The 16,481-nt window shown below is 39.2% G+C and overlaps 1 protein-coding gene across 1 annotated transcript in view; it reads right to left on the bottom strand.

The window, feature by feature from the left end:
• The window catches only part of MAST2 (microtubule associated serine/threonine kinase 2), a 198,370-nt gene that overhangs the window by 107,427 nt on the left and 74,462 nt on the right, over positions 1-16,481 (bottom strand). Inside the window, exon 4 of the mRNA XM_059821971.1 lies at positions 6,529-6,560. Coding sequence (XP_059677954.1) covers positions 6,529-6,560 — 32 coding nt within the window. The remainder of the gene's footprint in view (positions 1-6,528; positions 6,561-16,481) is intronic.

The following is a 16,481-nucleotide window of genomic DNA, read 5'->3' as shown; positions in this document are numbered from 1 at the left end:
GTGTTTCAGCTATAAACTTTATGGATTCTAGCACTGAAAACAGAGCAACAGCAATTGCAGCAGCCTGGGGAGCCAAATGCTGAAGGGGGCAGGGGAGTGGGGGGGAAACACCTTCATTAGGAGACAATGTTCCCTTGTACAATGCAAGTCTTGCATTTTTGTTTGCAAATGGCAATTTGAATCAGCGCAAAATCAATTTCATGCTATTAACAAAACTGCCCCAAAATAATGTCCAACATCTTTAAAACACGCATTTGTAAGAAGGTAGCTTTCCCCAAAAAAATTCCCAAATATATATACTTTGATAGACTTTAAAGACTGTATTTAGGCAGGTAAAGACTGCTATTCACAAGAACTCATCAACCAAGTGAAATTCCAGATTACAACTCCTATCTTCAGACCCTCCCTTGATTCTAATACCAGCAGAAGTGCCCCACCCTACAAGATCACAACCTCTCAACAGCTATGTCCCATCAGGAGAACAAACTGCCAGTCTCAAAAATAAGGTCCAGGGTGGCTGTTCCTTAAACAACCAGAGCCCCTGCCCCCCCACGCTGTGCCTTCAGAGTAAGAAAGCACAGCAAGCAACAAAAGGTACAAATTTGGTACGTTATGTATAATTTTATTACACTTATTAAGTAAGAACATGGATTAAGTGGTGGAAACCTGATAATAAAAACTGCACAAAAGACTTTTCTCACTTTTAAATCCTTGATGAAAACCTCCATAAATTCTTTGTCTCTGAGATTACAGTATATACAGAACACTAAAATCCCCCCTATTCACTAAATCACTTCTTTTATAGAAACAATGCTTTCAAATTATTTTTAAAGCCTAATATACAAATAGCAACACTCCTATGGAGCCCTGCAGGAATAATTCGGCACGTACCACCTCCAGAGCCAGCCCCACATATCAGCTTAAGAGCAACGGGTTATTTTTAATCTACTGCTTGTGAGCTGCTTCTATGCAGCTCAGAGAAAGATGGAGTGGTTAGAAAATACCACCTCTTTTTCTCCCCATCTACAAAAAGTATCACAAGCAGAAAGCATTGAATGGAGGCATTATTTCTTACTCTGTTTCCAGATCCAAGACAGAACAGAGTGAAAAAGTAGCCCTACTCCTTTTCAGAACCATTTTTTTCTCCATTTCCAGTACTTCAGCTTCTCCACGCTTGAGGCACAGCACTTGCTCCTGGCAGGGAACGGCATCAATCGATCCCCGGCAGAAACGCTTACCCGCCGAGACGAACAGAAACAGAATGATATACTCCATTTCTCTGCAGATACAGAGGAAATTCCCACAGCACCTGAGTGTGGCAAGATAAAGACATAAACCAGCACTAAAGGCCAGAAATTCTTTTTCCTGCCATCGAACTTCTTGTGGTTTCCAAGGTCTAAGCATTAAAAAGAATACAAGTAGAAACCAATATAAACTGGTATTCAGCATATCCTCCCAAAGAAATTCCTTGGTATGTTTGTGTGTTATTTTACTGTCAGGAAGCTGGGGGTAAGTTTAACAAATTATGATGAAGACTTGTTTAATGAAACACCCTGTGAAATGTCTAGGGCTGTAGAAACTAAGAACCTTCAGAAGTTTATAAGCAGAAGGGGAGGGCAGACAAGGAGGGAGAGAAAGACAGAAAACAAGCCCCACAGTGGACATAAATTGCCTTAAAAAGAGATTAGAAGGAATAAAGACCACCATAAAAGCCTGGCATATGTCTTGAGCAAACACTATTATGTTGCTTACCACATTTCATAAAAAGAGACATAAAAACTTGAGGTAAATACTACTTCTTATCAGCACCTATCACCATCAAAACAGCAGTTTGTAACATTTGATTTATTTAAATGTGTATTTTTACTGGATATATTCTGGATTATAATTATTTTTCACGTTTCTTATGCCTCCAAGTTCTTTTTCTGTTCATACACAGACTTTAAAAGTATATTTGATACAGATGGTTGATAGCAGGAGAGAATTAACAAAAATAACTTGCATCTGAAATTAAAAATTGGTTTAGCAAATTTAGTTTGCTGACGAAATTACTCTCTTCAAATTTAGATATAATGTGTGAAAGCAGTATTTTCTTTTTAGAAAATTTTATGTTTAGGTAGTACAAAAATTACAGCAACCGAAGCTAGTAACCCTGCCTAAGAAACCACGAGGATTTCAAATATAAACCCACATTATTCATAAAAAATCTGAACAGGTCAATAAAGTTCATGTTATAAACAACTGAATTTATTAAAAATGGGGTACTGAACAAGAAACCAGATGGCTCAAACGCAACCCCAACTCTATTTAGTGACTGCTGATTAGCCGAGGAGGCCACCAGAAGAAACAGGGAGCTCCAGGACGGTGTTGCGCATCCTGCAGCCACAGTGAAAATCTGCAGCTTACAGCCTGGTCTTTTGGAGGCCGAGCTGCTGTTATGCGCATGAACACACATGAGCGCTTCATCACGCGCCTCATCTTGCTGCGCAGTCCCGTTTGTCCTTTCAAGTCTGGAACGTCTCTAGTGCGCTTCACGTGCAGGTGCACATCAAAACCATTTGAAAGGTGGAGCCAACAATACAAAGAAAAATCTCTGTACACGCTGTAGCACCAAAAGAACACAACATGGTAATGGGTGAAAATAACTAAACCACTTCCACTAACAGGATGGAGATCAAAGTTTAGGTCTATCACTTCACAGTCTCTATTTGAAATTAAAGAAAAAATTCATGAATGGTAATTTTTTTTTGTGAACAAAGCATGGGAAAACCATAACCAATACATTTATATGCATAATTTATTAAAGGAAAACTTTGAACTCTGATTATTGAACCACACCAGAGACAGAATATAACTACTTATTCCTGTTCTCATACTTGTATTATTCAATCTCTTAGCAGCCTACAACTCAGTTGAGTACAATTTCCTTTAGCGTATAAAACAGTGTGGCCAGCAGGAGTAGGGAGGTGATCGTGCCCCTGTACTCAGCACTGGTGAGGCCGCACCTCGAATCCTGTGTTCAGTTTTGGGCCCCTCACTACAAGAAGGACATTGAGTTGCTGGAGTGTGTCCAGAGAAGGGCAACGAAGCTGGTGAGGGGTCTGGAGCACAAGTCTTGCGAGGAGCGACTGAGGGAACTGGGGTTGTTCAGTATGGAGAAGAGGAGGCTCAGGGAAGACCCTATCGCTCTCTACAATTACCTGAAAGGGGGTTGTGGTGAGGCGGGTGCTGGTCTCCCAAGTGACAAGTGATGGGACAAGAGGAAATGGCCTCAAGTTGCGCCAGGGGAGGTTTAGACTGGACATTAGGAAAAATTTCTTTACGGAGAGAATGGTGAAGCATTGGAACAGGCTGCCCAGGGAGGTGGTGGAATCACCATCACTGGAGGTGTTCAAGGAACATGTAGATGTGGCACTGCGGGACATGATTTAGTGGGCATGGTGGGGGTGGGTTCATGGTTGGACTTGATGATCTTAAAGGTCTTTTCCAACCTTAGTGATTCTGTGAAACATAACCCCCCTACAGATACACACACACTTTAAGCACATTATCAACAAAATGGTGTCTAAATAATCAGGCATTCCTCTTAATGTCACCCTGCATACATTTCCCCCATCTGTTTTACATGCCTGCTCACTTTGTGCTGATTATTTCAAGATTAGACTGCAAGATCTCCAAGGGCAAAGCCATCGTTTACAGTGTGCTTGTGTTCCCTTCTACTAGTATGGAAGCAGAGTTGCTAATCAACAGACTTCACAGGCTCTATCCCATCATTCATTCTCTTCAGCTTCTACCCAAGACCTTTTTTAGGTGACAAAATTCCTCACGCTCTCCTGCCAAAAATACTAAGACATCTAACTCCACTCCTTTTCCTTAGTACAAACAAGCATAGCAACTGTTGTTGTCCATGCCTACAATGAGTTCCTGAAGAAAAATGGAGACTACTAATACTGATTCAGGCAAATATGAAGCAATAAGAGTCAAATAAAGAAAAAGTTAGAAGCATTGTCAGGAAAAACTCACCCTTCTCCATTCACAATGACAAATACCCTAGCTAACCCACAGTCTAAAACCTTTCTAACTCAACAATCAACCAAAGCAATCACCTAGCAAGCAGCAATAATCAAGTCTTCATTCTACTTCTGGCTGGCTGGAAAATAATGACTTCCTCTGCAAATACAATCTTTTTACAGCAGTAAATGCACCACAGCCTCCAGACTAGCACACAGAAAAATGTTGAGTGGCTGTATATTTCTGTGTAATGCAATTGCTACTGAACTGCTACAAAGGCTGGAGTTTGTGCAGAAAATGGATGCACCTCTTGAGGGTTTCTGGCTCCAAGCCAGATACTTCATCCTTCTGTCAATTCCTGCTTCTGCTCCTGTCTGTGAACAAAAGTCAATGAATGATAGTCAGTGAATCAGGACCTAGGTACATTCATAACTACCCCTACTCATTAGCTACAGCACAACAGCTTTTCAGAATAAATTTTATTTTCAGAATTTATTTTTGCTTATGAGATTCACTGTTATGTTGATTCAAGCAGAGGAAAAGCCTCCAGAAGAACTGAGAACTGCCTACAGTCTGTATTCAAGTGCACACCGTTAGGCCACCCTTTTTGACAGAATAGTTGAACAAATTTATACATATTAAATGTATATTTTAACATATATACACACACATGTTAGAATCATTCCCTCTTTTGATATAAATTTCTCTAATTCCTGATTCGAAGACTAAGAGTGGATATTTTTAAAATCAAGTAAGCACCCTGATACTGGGATATGCACATCATGTACATCAGCTCACAAGACACTCTTCAGTGAGCCTATACGCTTAACAGTATGGCATCAACACAAATATACACAAGCCACAATGCACTAATGACTTCTTAAATAGTTAAACTTTTTAAACAACAAGAAATCGTTTGGTAGAATTGACTACAGAATCTGTTATTCCAGAAACCGCAATCAAGTAATCAACTAGATAACACAGGCAACCAACTGAAGGCATTTCAATTCTTCATAGATTTTCAGTCTCGCTAGCTGGAACCTTGTGCTTAAAATTTATGGCCTGGATCTTCTTGACACAGGTTGCTACATTTCTTCACATAACGATGGCTTAAAAGGCACTCATTTGTGGAAGAAAACTGAAGTGAAGTAATGAAAACTGAAGGTGTTAAGTCAATATAGAAATAAAACATTCAGTCAATCGGTTTAGTTACTACCAAATAAAACACTACACATTTGAAGCACTTCATTTGTATCTCAGGTATTTCAAATGTACATGAGTAGTTTTGTGTCATACCCACCTCCATGCTTGAACGAGGGAAGGGAATATCTCTGGCATCCTCAATGTCAATTCCAAAAGGTTTTTTTAATGTAACTTAGATATTTTTGTACAAAAAAATTACTCACTGCTCCACCATTTGTTCAAAGAACCTTCGCAATCTTCAAATCATGAACGCCACCTTTCTTAAAAATCTATCAAATATAGTTAAGCTAGCCTTTAAGGCATACTGGTTAAAAAAAAAAATCAGCCAGTGTTTCATGTTCTTTAAATAACTCCCTGACTGGTTTACCATAGTCATATGAACTAAACAAAAAGGTCTGGTCATGCCCCATTTTGAAAAAAAGACCTTTTGATCCGTTATATTGTTCAGCCCTGAATCACTGGTACTACACAGCATTTTCCAAACACTGTTTCTTATATAAAGGGGATAGCTTACATTGAAAGACTGAAAATCGTTTCTCATTAGAACCAGAAGCCTGAGGAAGAAAGGTTATATACTTTTGTGAGCTCCATGTCTGTAGTCTACAAGCTTTGGGAAACAATTTTAAATCATAATGCAATAGCAGGCAGTACAAAAGCTTTCTCTTTTATACAGTACAATCAATAATGCAATTTCTTCCACCATAAATCTGTGAGCATTGCAGAAGCTAAGCTCTCATAATATCACTGAAACACAAGTTAGTTTGCTAAAATTCTTTAAACGTCATAATGTATTTTTTAAAAAATTACTATTTGTTTAAACCATGGTTTTAAAAGCCTACTTTTCCCGACATTTGCTACTTTGTCCAAATATCTCTATTACACTGACTGCTCCTCAAACACCTGACCTGCATGGCCCAGGAGCTGCGTACTTGGACTTCTGTCAACAGACTGTTGGAAGAGCCATGATCAAAGTTGTCCATATCACATAAATAATCAGTGACTTCTGTGGAGTCACTTCAGCGATGTCAGTGCAAGCAACACTCAACACCGCAGCTACTTCCATATCAGGATCAGCTCAAGCTGATAATTGGAAGTAAGCTTATACTACTACTACTTTTCCTACTACACTTAAGGAAATTAATAGAGGCTTGAGTCTCAGAGAAATGCAAGCTAGCTGTTTCCAAGTGCATGAGAGATTCTTGAAAATGCTAACAGAGAAAACAGAGTATCTGCCCATTTAAATGATTTCCACAACTGAACGGCTATGTATGTTCAAAACAAACCAAGTGATGAATAAAGAATAATTATACTTACAAGCTTCCTCTTCTGGGGAGACTGAGCTCCTTCTGGGGAAAAAAAAAAAAAGAATTAAAACCTTGAGTTAATTTTACTTGTTACTACACATTACTCATTTATTTATCAATAAATGACTGAAGCAAAATTAATAAAAAGCTGGCCATTTCCGAAGGCATGCTCAGTGTATAACTGTGCACAGCACTGCTGCGCATAAGAGGTAAAACTGCTCACATTCATAACACAGTAGTCTGGGGTACAAAAGTTACTCATTTTGTCTGAATAATCATTGTCTTTGCAGTCACAAAATCATAAGCACTCAACAGAGCAAATATAACTTTGAAATTCAAGCCTAAACGTAGGTAAGGCAGTAATTAATTCTGTCCTACGTACCTCATCAGCATCATATCCGAACCACTTCCAGAAGTGTGGTACGCAATATGCCTAGCATCTGCTGCATGTATGTTCTCACATTCTCACCAAAAGGAAAAATTAATGCAACAGAGTGGCTTTTGTGGTTTTTTTCAAATGTACACATTACTTGTGTTCCATATTACCACAAAAAATCCAAGGCCAATGAAACCCAGCTCCCACTTCGAAGCAGCACTTTGCACCTGAGCAGCAAAAGCAAAGGAAGACGGGGAATCTTCAGGTTTTTATTTAAGTAAATAGACCACGAGCACCCACAAGGCACAGACAGTGGTGACAGCACCACGAGACCATAACCAGCCGTGTTTGCTTTGTTTTTTAACGTCCGCCCCAGCACACGGGTGCTCCCCTCTGCCCGGGGCCGCCGGGCCCTGCGCTTCCGCCGGGCGCCACTAGGTGGGAGCCGGCTCCCGCCCGCCGCCGCCACCGGCCCCGGCCCCGGCCCCGCCCGCCACCGCCGCCCCCGGCCGGCCAGCGCCGCGCGGAAGCTGGGGATGAAGAGAAGGAAAAACACTGCCAGGGGGCCAAAGGCAAAAAGCACCGCGCCTTTCCCTCCGCACAGGACCGAACGCAACGACAACGTTAACACTTCCCCTTCCGGAGTGGCAGGAGGCCGGGCCCAGCCCGCGCCCGCCGGCCCCGACAGGCCGGTGCAGGACAGGGCGAGCGGACAAGACCTTGGAAACGGACTCGTGCGGGTCCTGGGCTGCTTGGCTTCAGCTTTTCACAACAAAATGGGAAGTAACAATATAGCCAATTTAAATTTCTGACTTTCAGGATACTCATCTACGTGCTGTATTTTTCATCCCCGCTAAGAAAAAAAATCAGTGTTTCCACTGAGTATTGAAAAAAGTCAATAGAAAAAAACAGCCATAAAATCTGGTAACCGCTTCTCCACATTTAATTATGGTGTGCATGCTGACTTAAACGATTAACAATGTTATTGACAAACTGGCAATGACTGGTCTGCTAAGTAATACATTCAATATTACTTAGCAAAGTTTTTCAAAGATACCAAAAAGTTACAGCTACTAGAACGTAAAAAAAAAAAAAAAAAATCTTAAACATGCCATTATTACTTTCACATATGAGTTCTCTACAATTTGAAATTTCATTACAGTTTAACAGTACTGAGCAAATTTCATGTGTGAATTATCTCAAGGCTGACAGCTTACAGCATCAAGAAATAAATTCCTGTCATCAGACAAACTTGTCAAGATCTAATCAAAACATTTCAACTACGTAAGATAATAAACCATTAGCATCTATAACAGGTTGTGTGGTTTATATTTTAAAAAGGTATTTCTTCCACTCTCATTTGTTAGAAAGAATTAAGTTTCCAACCGTGAAGTCTACGTAGCAATGACAGCTTTTTGCCACTGCAAATGGATAAATAGGTAAGATATAGTTATTGTATGCTATATAGTATTCTGTTTGTGTAAACAGTATGTTACTTATACGTGCATATATATCGCTTACATCATATGAGCAGATATATTTAATTTATCCTCTTTAAAGAAGATCTGATATAACAAAGGTGCTTAGCAGAGGGTACTTTTCCTATTCAAATGGCACATTTATTCCAACACGGTCAGCCCCAGAAATTTGCAGAATGAATGAATGAAGTTCTGGAATTTCATGGTACTGGCTGAAAAAGGAGAACAGTGACCTTTAAATCTCTTTATCTACCTTCTAATTTTTGAGCTTTTAGGGTTCAGGTTTACAAGCTTTGCTCTAGCCATTAGGGCTGAAAAGTCACTTAACAAGAGAACGCTTCCTTGAAGCAGCACAGCTCCGGTAATTGTGACTTAAGACATACGCCACGGGAATCGTGTCCCAGTAACAGGAGTGGACAAACCTTTTCCTTTCCTCTACTGTACCCTTGTTTTCCTCACACAATATTACCTTTAATACTTCCTAGAACTTAGCTAATTCAGGATTAAATGCGTGCCAGGGTAAAAGGAGGACTGACTTGGGCTTTGTTCCTGAAATCCTTTGAAACCTGTGATCAACTGAGTTTCCAAATAAGGAAGGAAAAAAGGACTAGCAGACGACATCTCAATGTAATTGAAATATTATTCTATCCACGTAGCAATTGTTTTCATTCTGCACCTCCACCTTGACAAAGACAGTGCAGCTGTGGAATCAATAGGCAGTAGTTCAAATTTAATACCTCTGTGGTCTTGATAACAAAGAGCACAATCAAAGCAATCCATTTTTACACCTGTTGTTCCACTATGCCTCATTTCGTATTAGTCTTAAAATTCCCTTCAAAAACCCTACCAGCCATACACCAAGCCATGCCCCGACTCCCGCCCCACTCTTCCCATCCCCTGGAGAAATGCCAAGCCTGCACCATTCCAGCTATTTGTCCTTTTCCACTTCTCCCAGAGCAGGGCTGGTAACAGCACTTCTTATACTCCAAAGCAGACCATGAATGGTGGGGCCAATACAAAAGCATCAGAACTGGAAGTTACACAACTGCAAGCAGCATAATTATGAGCTTTGCTTTTCCTGAATCACCAGGGAGTTAGCGTCTAAAAAAGTTCCATCCCAGGGAAGCAGAAGAAAGAAAATGCCTGGAGATGGAAGCAAGGAGGGAGCAGACTGCAGACAGAACTGATCCTGTTTCAGGGCACCTATTGGAGGATGTCCACTGTCAGAAGAGCACTGCAGATCTCCAGGGGATAGAGCGGGCAATGAAAATGCCTACCAGAGATGGGGATACACTCACAGGGTGGAGACCCAGCTGGGTCTTAAGATGGCTTAAGACTTTAACGTGTGCAATGGGACCAACCGAGAGTTTACATCTAAAAATGACAGGGTAGTTTCAAACATCTGAAGTAGCACTACAAAAACACTGATTAAGTAATTATGTAAAACATAAGAGAAAATCCAACAGCATTTCACAAGTACCCCATAAAGATGAAACTCTACTCAGAATCAGTTTTATAGTACAGATTAAACGTTTTAGATAGTAAATGATGTGGGAGGTGGTGTGATTTGACTGGTTTCCACACACTCCACAAAGGAGTCTGGCATTACATATCCCTGTATCCTGAAGAAAAAAAATATCCCATTTTAAGAGGTAAGATAACTAATAAAAGAGTGCTGGGCTGTGACTACTTGGTCTGAAACACTATTTACAGGGTGCAGCTGTAATCCTTTAAGTAAATATGCTATTTTATCCTAAAGGGCATTTTTCATTTAAGACCATCCTTCTGATGAGAGCGACACATGAACATTCAAGATTTCATACTGCCTCTTCCGACAGCACATCTGCCTCCCTGAGCACGTGTGCTGCCAGGGCCTATATATAATACCATTATTGCTTCAGCCAGCCTCCATGCCACCTGCTCTCTAAGTCAACAATATAACCCTCAAAATAGAGGCTTACATTTATTTTTGATTTATACAAGTGATAAAGAGCCTAAGAATATTTTAAGATTGTTGCACAGTATTCACACAGAACTTTCAGGAGTGGAAACAAATAACTACTTTCACAGATCCTAAAAAATATGAAGTGTATTAAATCTTGCAGTACCCAAATGACAGGAACAGACTGTTCTGAAAGTTAATTTTTTGTATCAGTACCATATTTCAAGGCATAATTATTAAACATGCAACTTGATCTCTACATGACAAAAGAAGCAACAGACTTTCAGACAACTAGTTAAAAATGAACCTTGGGCAAGAAATTCAGCATTGTGGAATTTGTAAAAAGCTGGTTCAAAGACCCTCCTTCAAAAGAGCTCCTTATGTTTGTTTCCTTTTATCTTATCATCTCAAATCATGCAGATATAAAATCAGTTGGACACCGTAACATGCTACAGTTCAGGTTTCACAATAGGACTGGATCCTCACTGGCCCTATCATTTTTGAGGCAGCAAGGAAGCTAAAAGAGAAAATATATTGGCCATTTTAAGCATCACTTTTCTGTTTACAAAATATATTGTTTAGTGCATAGATACTGAAAATTTATTGTATTGTGATCTTTTGTATACAGAAACTGCATCTGAAAACAGGGCTGCTTCAGGCAGCAGAAGGAGTGATGGCTTTTTGCATACGTATATGCACACAATGTGAAACAGAAATAAAGTCTGCAAATCTATTTGTTCATTGACCTAAAATACAATCCGTATCTTTTAAACAGATACGTTACGTTATAAAAGTGTGAAGAAAACAGGAACCCATCACTCAAAATTGTCACTTTCTCTCAGTCTCGTAATTTGTCCTTGAATATGTAGCTGCACATATGGCACAGGCCCACAGGCAAAGTTGGATGCTACAGTCTGCACTGATGGCAGCTTAAGTGTAGTCCTTTCAAATTAAAGTGAAAACCATCGCTACAGTCAGGATGTTCCATATTTTTGCCAGAGCAGACAGCATGATTTCTGAGATTGCCTTTGACCTTGGCTTTCTTGCAAGGTAGCTCACTATCATACCAGTTGGGACAATAGACAAATATTTTTACAGCTGTATACATTTCAGTTAATAAGTTAATATTTCACAGATGATGAAATTCTACTGACAGTCATTGACCTGGTACCATGTACTAATGTTTTAATATTTCTCCTGACTATGTTTGCTTTAGGGTATACTACCAACCAGCAGGGGATTAATTAAATCTCTCTCTATACATAACCATTTGCATTACAGAAATGATATAATGAGGATTGGAATCTCCAGTTCTGATGGAAAATACAACCTGGCCACGCAAGGACAAACTGTAATCCATCCATCAGATTAACAGGAAGGAATTTTTTATGGTGATTAAAAAAAACTCCCCACACTAAGCTTCTCTTTCTCCTATCAGAATCTGTCAAGAAAAATAATTTCCGTCTTTTCACCGTATCATTGTAAATGGTTATTAAAAACAGTACTTCTCAATTTCTCTCTCTAGAAATTATTACATCTGAACTTGTTTCCCAAACTCATCAGCAAAGAATTTTAAACAGCAGCACTAAAACCATATCTGTATTGAATGTCAGATTAACCTATGGAATATGCTGCAGATATTTTCTATAATTCACTGACTTTTTAGAAACTAAATTCAGGATCATACTGTTAGATCATCTGCTTAGCTACAGAGATGCTTAAAATACAGAAAATAATACTGAAGCTCTTGCCAATATCATTCACAATTTTGAGAGGACACAGAGTTTAATTCCCAGACCTTTCTCCACAGTATACAGAATTTATGCCTGCAATCACACAAATCCTGAATTGCCATGAATAGCTTAGTCCCAGCACATCTTCCCATATTCCCAGTACCAGCCAAACTGCCTGGAACCACCCTTTCCTAAGAAATCTCACCTTCATGGTGACAGGGTGCCAGAGCCTTCAGGACAATGTGCGTATCACTAGAATAGTTAACAGTATACCTGTCCACCCAGTATTACCCTAAACGTACTGCAAGTTCAAAGCAAATTGAATTTATTATTTAGATTAGTTCTCTACATCAACAGAAGTTATGTGTCAGTAAAAATGTCATTTGCAAAGTACATTAACATATAAAACCAAATGGGGAAAAAAACTTCAGCTGTTTAACTAACAGGTGACCCTATTTCCTAAATAATCAGTTTATATCAGTTTTGAAACCCACAGGTCACGAATTAGCCAATGATGCATTTAATGTTTTTAGCATCTTCCAGCCTTTCTCTTCTCTTCAGCTCAGAAATCCCTTACTAGTCAGCAAAAAAAAAAAGCCTTCGGATTTATTTCAAATTACAGTTACTGCAGAAGAAAATTAATCTAAAAGGCCTTTAAACTTTAAGCAAAATTCTCAAACACAGCAAATTATTTTCTCTCCCCCACCAGCCCTCCTGCCTGAGAAACACAAAGTTCTTCCTTTGTAGGCAAAGCTAAGGATCCAGGTCACATCTGTGCATTAACCTGTCAAGAATATATGCCTCCAAAAGTTGCCTACTAACCTTTCATATCACTTAACCTCAGCGCTTTCCATAATATTAAGGGTATTGGTTACTTGACCTAAAATAATTGCAAAATACATCTCAAAACAGGCAAGAATTCCCACTTTCTTCAGAATATTTTCAGTGCCCAGTCCCATATATATATATATTTTAGTAACCTGAAGTGTCTACTCCACATTTTGTACATTACAGCACGTTTTCAAGCCTAAAATACAAAATTACGCAGTACACCACGGGCCAGACTGAACCCACCCATGGTAACAAACACGACTGAAACCACACATCATGGCTTGGCTAAGCAGATGACAATAAAAACGACGGATGCAAACCACATTCCCACGTGGGTGAATGGAGACTTGTCCAGCCCCAGGAATAAACCAGCTGCCACAGCTGAGCTACAGATTACGCGAGGAGTAGGCGTCTGCAGCCAAGGGCAGGGTGGTACACACACATCCCTCGCTAGCCGGAGCAATGAATGACTTGCAATTCTCCAAGTCTCATTTCCTCCACAGGATTCATTTCTATCTCTGTTATTTGGGACTAAGAGCACAGGGTCACTCTAATTTCATGCTATCAGTCAAGCAGCAGTCTCTTTCTTTTCATAGTAAAGAAAATAGCGAGTTTCGTATTTGATCCCAAGCTTTTCAACTGAGGTTAAACAGCGAATGGTTTCTGCAAATTAAAGACAACCTCTGAGAACCCTGGTCATATCAAGAATAGCAGGTACAGTAACTCAGCTGTTCAATCCTTAGATGTCAGCAAACTAATTTACTATCAACTTGATTGTTTTCCTCAAGGCTAAAAAAAAAAACTGTAGCAGCAGCCCCCTTCAACTACACTTGCCAAACTTATCTTTAAATGATACGTAGCACATAAAAGATTATGTTTTGAAGATGTAATTTCATTTGCAGGAAAAAGTAAATTGAAGGATTACAGCTTGAATTTTGCAATTCAGAGTCCTAGATGTGGCACAGAAGCATAGAAAAAACAGCAGAGCAGAAGAAAAAAGGTGAATTTGCTCTCGTAACAGACAATCCCTAAATTGCAACAGCAGTAGCTTCAGAGGACCATTATGATAACTTACTCCCTGAAATAAACAGTAACAGCCACCCAAAATGTGTGTGTGGATCAACTAAATAAAAAGCAAGATGCATGACAATTCTCTGTAAATAAAAGGCAGGTTATACTTTAAAACCTGAGAAATAACTCCCTTAATAAATGCTCCAAATCTTCCATATATGTATTATATTTTTACACAAATTAGCCTAAGGGAGAGGGAATATTGAGAGGAATAAAGCCCACAGCTTAGACAGCTCATTAATCTTTCTTATTACTTAATTCTAGTTTTACAAGGCCATGAAGCAGATTACTGATCCACCCTATGTGTGAAACAGCCTGCCCAGCACTGAACAGTTACCCAAAATAATGGGAGCAACTGTTCAAAATTCTCTTTCATTTTCCCAGACTGTACCAGTTTCAGAAATTTAAGTCAAAAGGTCACATTCTACAAAATTTTGGAAAATGCAGAAAAGAGTATCATCTCGGAGACATACAGGACTGCAGCTGTAACACTATTATTAGAAACCGCTCTTAAAATTACTCTGTCTTGACTTGCACCAAAAATTCCTTCAAGACTGGGCATGCAGCGATCACAAGGAAACAGTCACAGCTGCTAAAAATGCCAAGAGCATTACAAATAAGCAAATCCAGTTTTATTCTCTCCCTCGTTGGCTCGTACTAATATTAATCTATGATTAAGTCAGTTGTCATTTCTACTAGACACGTATCTACTCCTTAAAAGGTTGTTTCTAAAAGAACTGGCAGCTGACATCGAGGCTACCTGACCACCAATTTTATTTATAGAACTCTTTAAACATCCTTTATTGAATTTAAAACTGAATAATCAAGCCCAGCATAATTTTGGTGAGTTTGAGGACTCTTCTGGTTTATCCTACATAAAAGTTACATAAAACAAGTGCATCTCATGAAAACTCCTGGGCCTGCTCACCAGCTCATATCTATTCAGTGCACTATTACTACATACTGTGAACAAAGATCAAAGGTTACAAAGAAAATTATACTGAAATACATCAGTTAAGAGACAATCTCCAACACTGTAGTTGGACCAAGAAAAGGTACATGGTCAGCTCAATATTAACATCATCAGCAAGTATCTCACAACAGTCCAAAGGGTTCTGTTTAATCTGTCAGGTTGGTTTCTCACCAACTCACCAGTTGTAAAGTATTTGGAAGCAGACAGGCAGAAATTACGTTTTGGTCATCGTTTTTGAGAGGCACTCCGCATGTCTCCAATTGCTTTGTCAATGTTAGGCTAAGACTTTTGACACATCAACAGAATTTTACCTTTACAATTGTCTATTTCTCAACTAATTTAGACAAAAAGAAACTCTGTGTCAGACCAGTCTCCCAAGACGGCTGGACAGCTTGGCAATCCCTGAAGTAAGACCAAGTTTCCTAATAGTAAAGCTCTGGGAGAAAGTCCTAGGGAAAAGAATCTTTTTAGTTCCGCAAAAAGCCTCAATAATGGAAGTGTCTCCCATCCTCCCCTAAAGCTGCACCAAGTCCATTCCACATAGATCATGTGAAAACACTCTCAGAAATTGAAAGCATAAGCAATCAATTTTAAAGATATTTAGTAATTAGTCCTAAAAGGAATTCCAAGCATATAAAGCTCCCTTGCCTTCATCTAGTTTATGACTGATAGCATCTGTAACCTCACGAGGCATCCATTAAGTTCAGTAGTTAATTACATCTGCTCTGACTGGACATTATTTACAGAACAAGCAGATGTAATTTTTCATTGCTTAGCTAGTCTACATGAGGGACTTCAGTTTACCCCTCTCAAATCACTGCTTCTCAACAGAAGCAGGGAAGGAGGGACAGGCAAAGGGTGCTCTGATCATTTTTTGCAAAGGACTATTTAAAGGCCATCCTCCACTTAATGAAGAAATCCACATGCTGAGCACCATGTGAAAATTTGGAATAAGCAGACGTCAGCCAGTATTTACATCTTTGTAAGCAGCCAACAGAATATTAACTTCTCTTTTTGCCCTCAAAAGTGAATGGTCTCTGATACTGCTTATGTTTGCTGGGCTCCAAACTGAAACATAAATCTTTGACAGAAGTCATGAAAGAAAGGGCTCTGTTGCTTCATTCCCAGATAGTAAATATTTTTTACAGCAAAAGCCAATAGCCACAGAAGTTTTACATTTGTATTATGTGTAAAGGAAGAGAGTCATCCCCTGGAAATATATGTGTGGTTACACACCTAGTGTGACTCATTTCAGAGTTATAACACAAAGTATTTCTACAACTACTTTTTTATAATTAGTTCTGGAAAACAGTATTTTCAGTGAAAAACAAACATTAAATGGAAAAGAAACATGCTCTCCTATCATCTCTTGAAAGAGATACATACTTTCAAACAGCTATTTTATCTGCTTAGGAATATTTAAATTAACCATGAAGACAAAAAAAAAAGGTAGAACTGTAATAACCACCCACCTTACCCTAATTTTAAAATTATAATCTTGGACTATCTTAATTTCAAGGGAACAACACTGTCTGTCATGTTCACACATGGCAAGGCTC

The sequence above is a fragment of the Gavia stellata genome, chromosome 10 (assembly GCF_030936135.1).
Source record: "Gavia stellata isolate bGavSte3 chromosome 10, bGavSte3.hap2, whole genome shotgun sequence".
Lineage (NCBI taxonomy): Eukaryota > Metazoa > Chordata > Aves > Gaviiformes > Gaviidae > Gavia > Gavia stellata.
The sequence above is the reverse complement of the archived record's forward strand: the minus strand, read 5'-3'. Positions and strand labels throughout refer to the sequence as shown.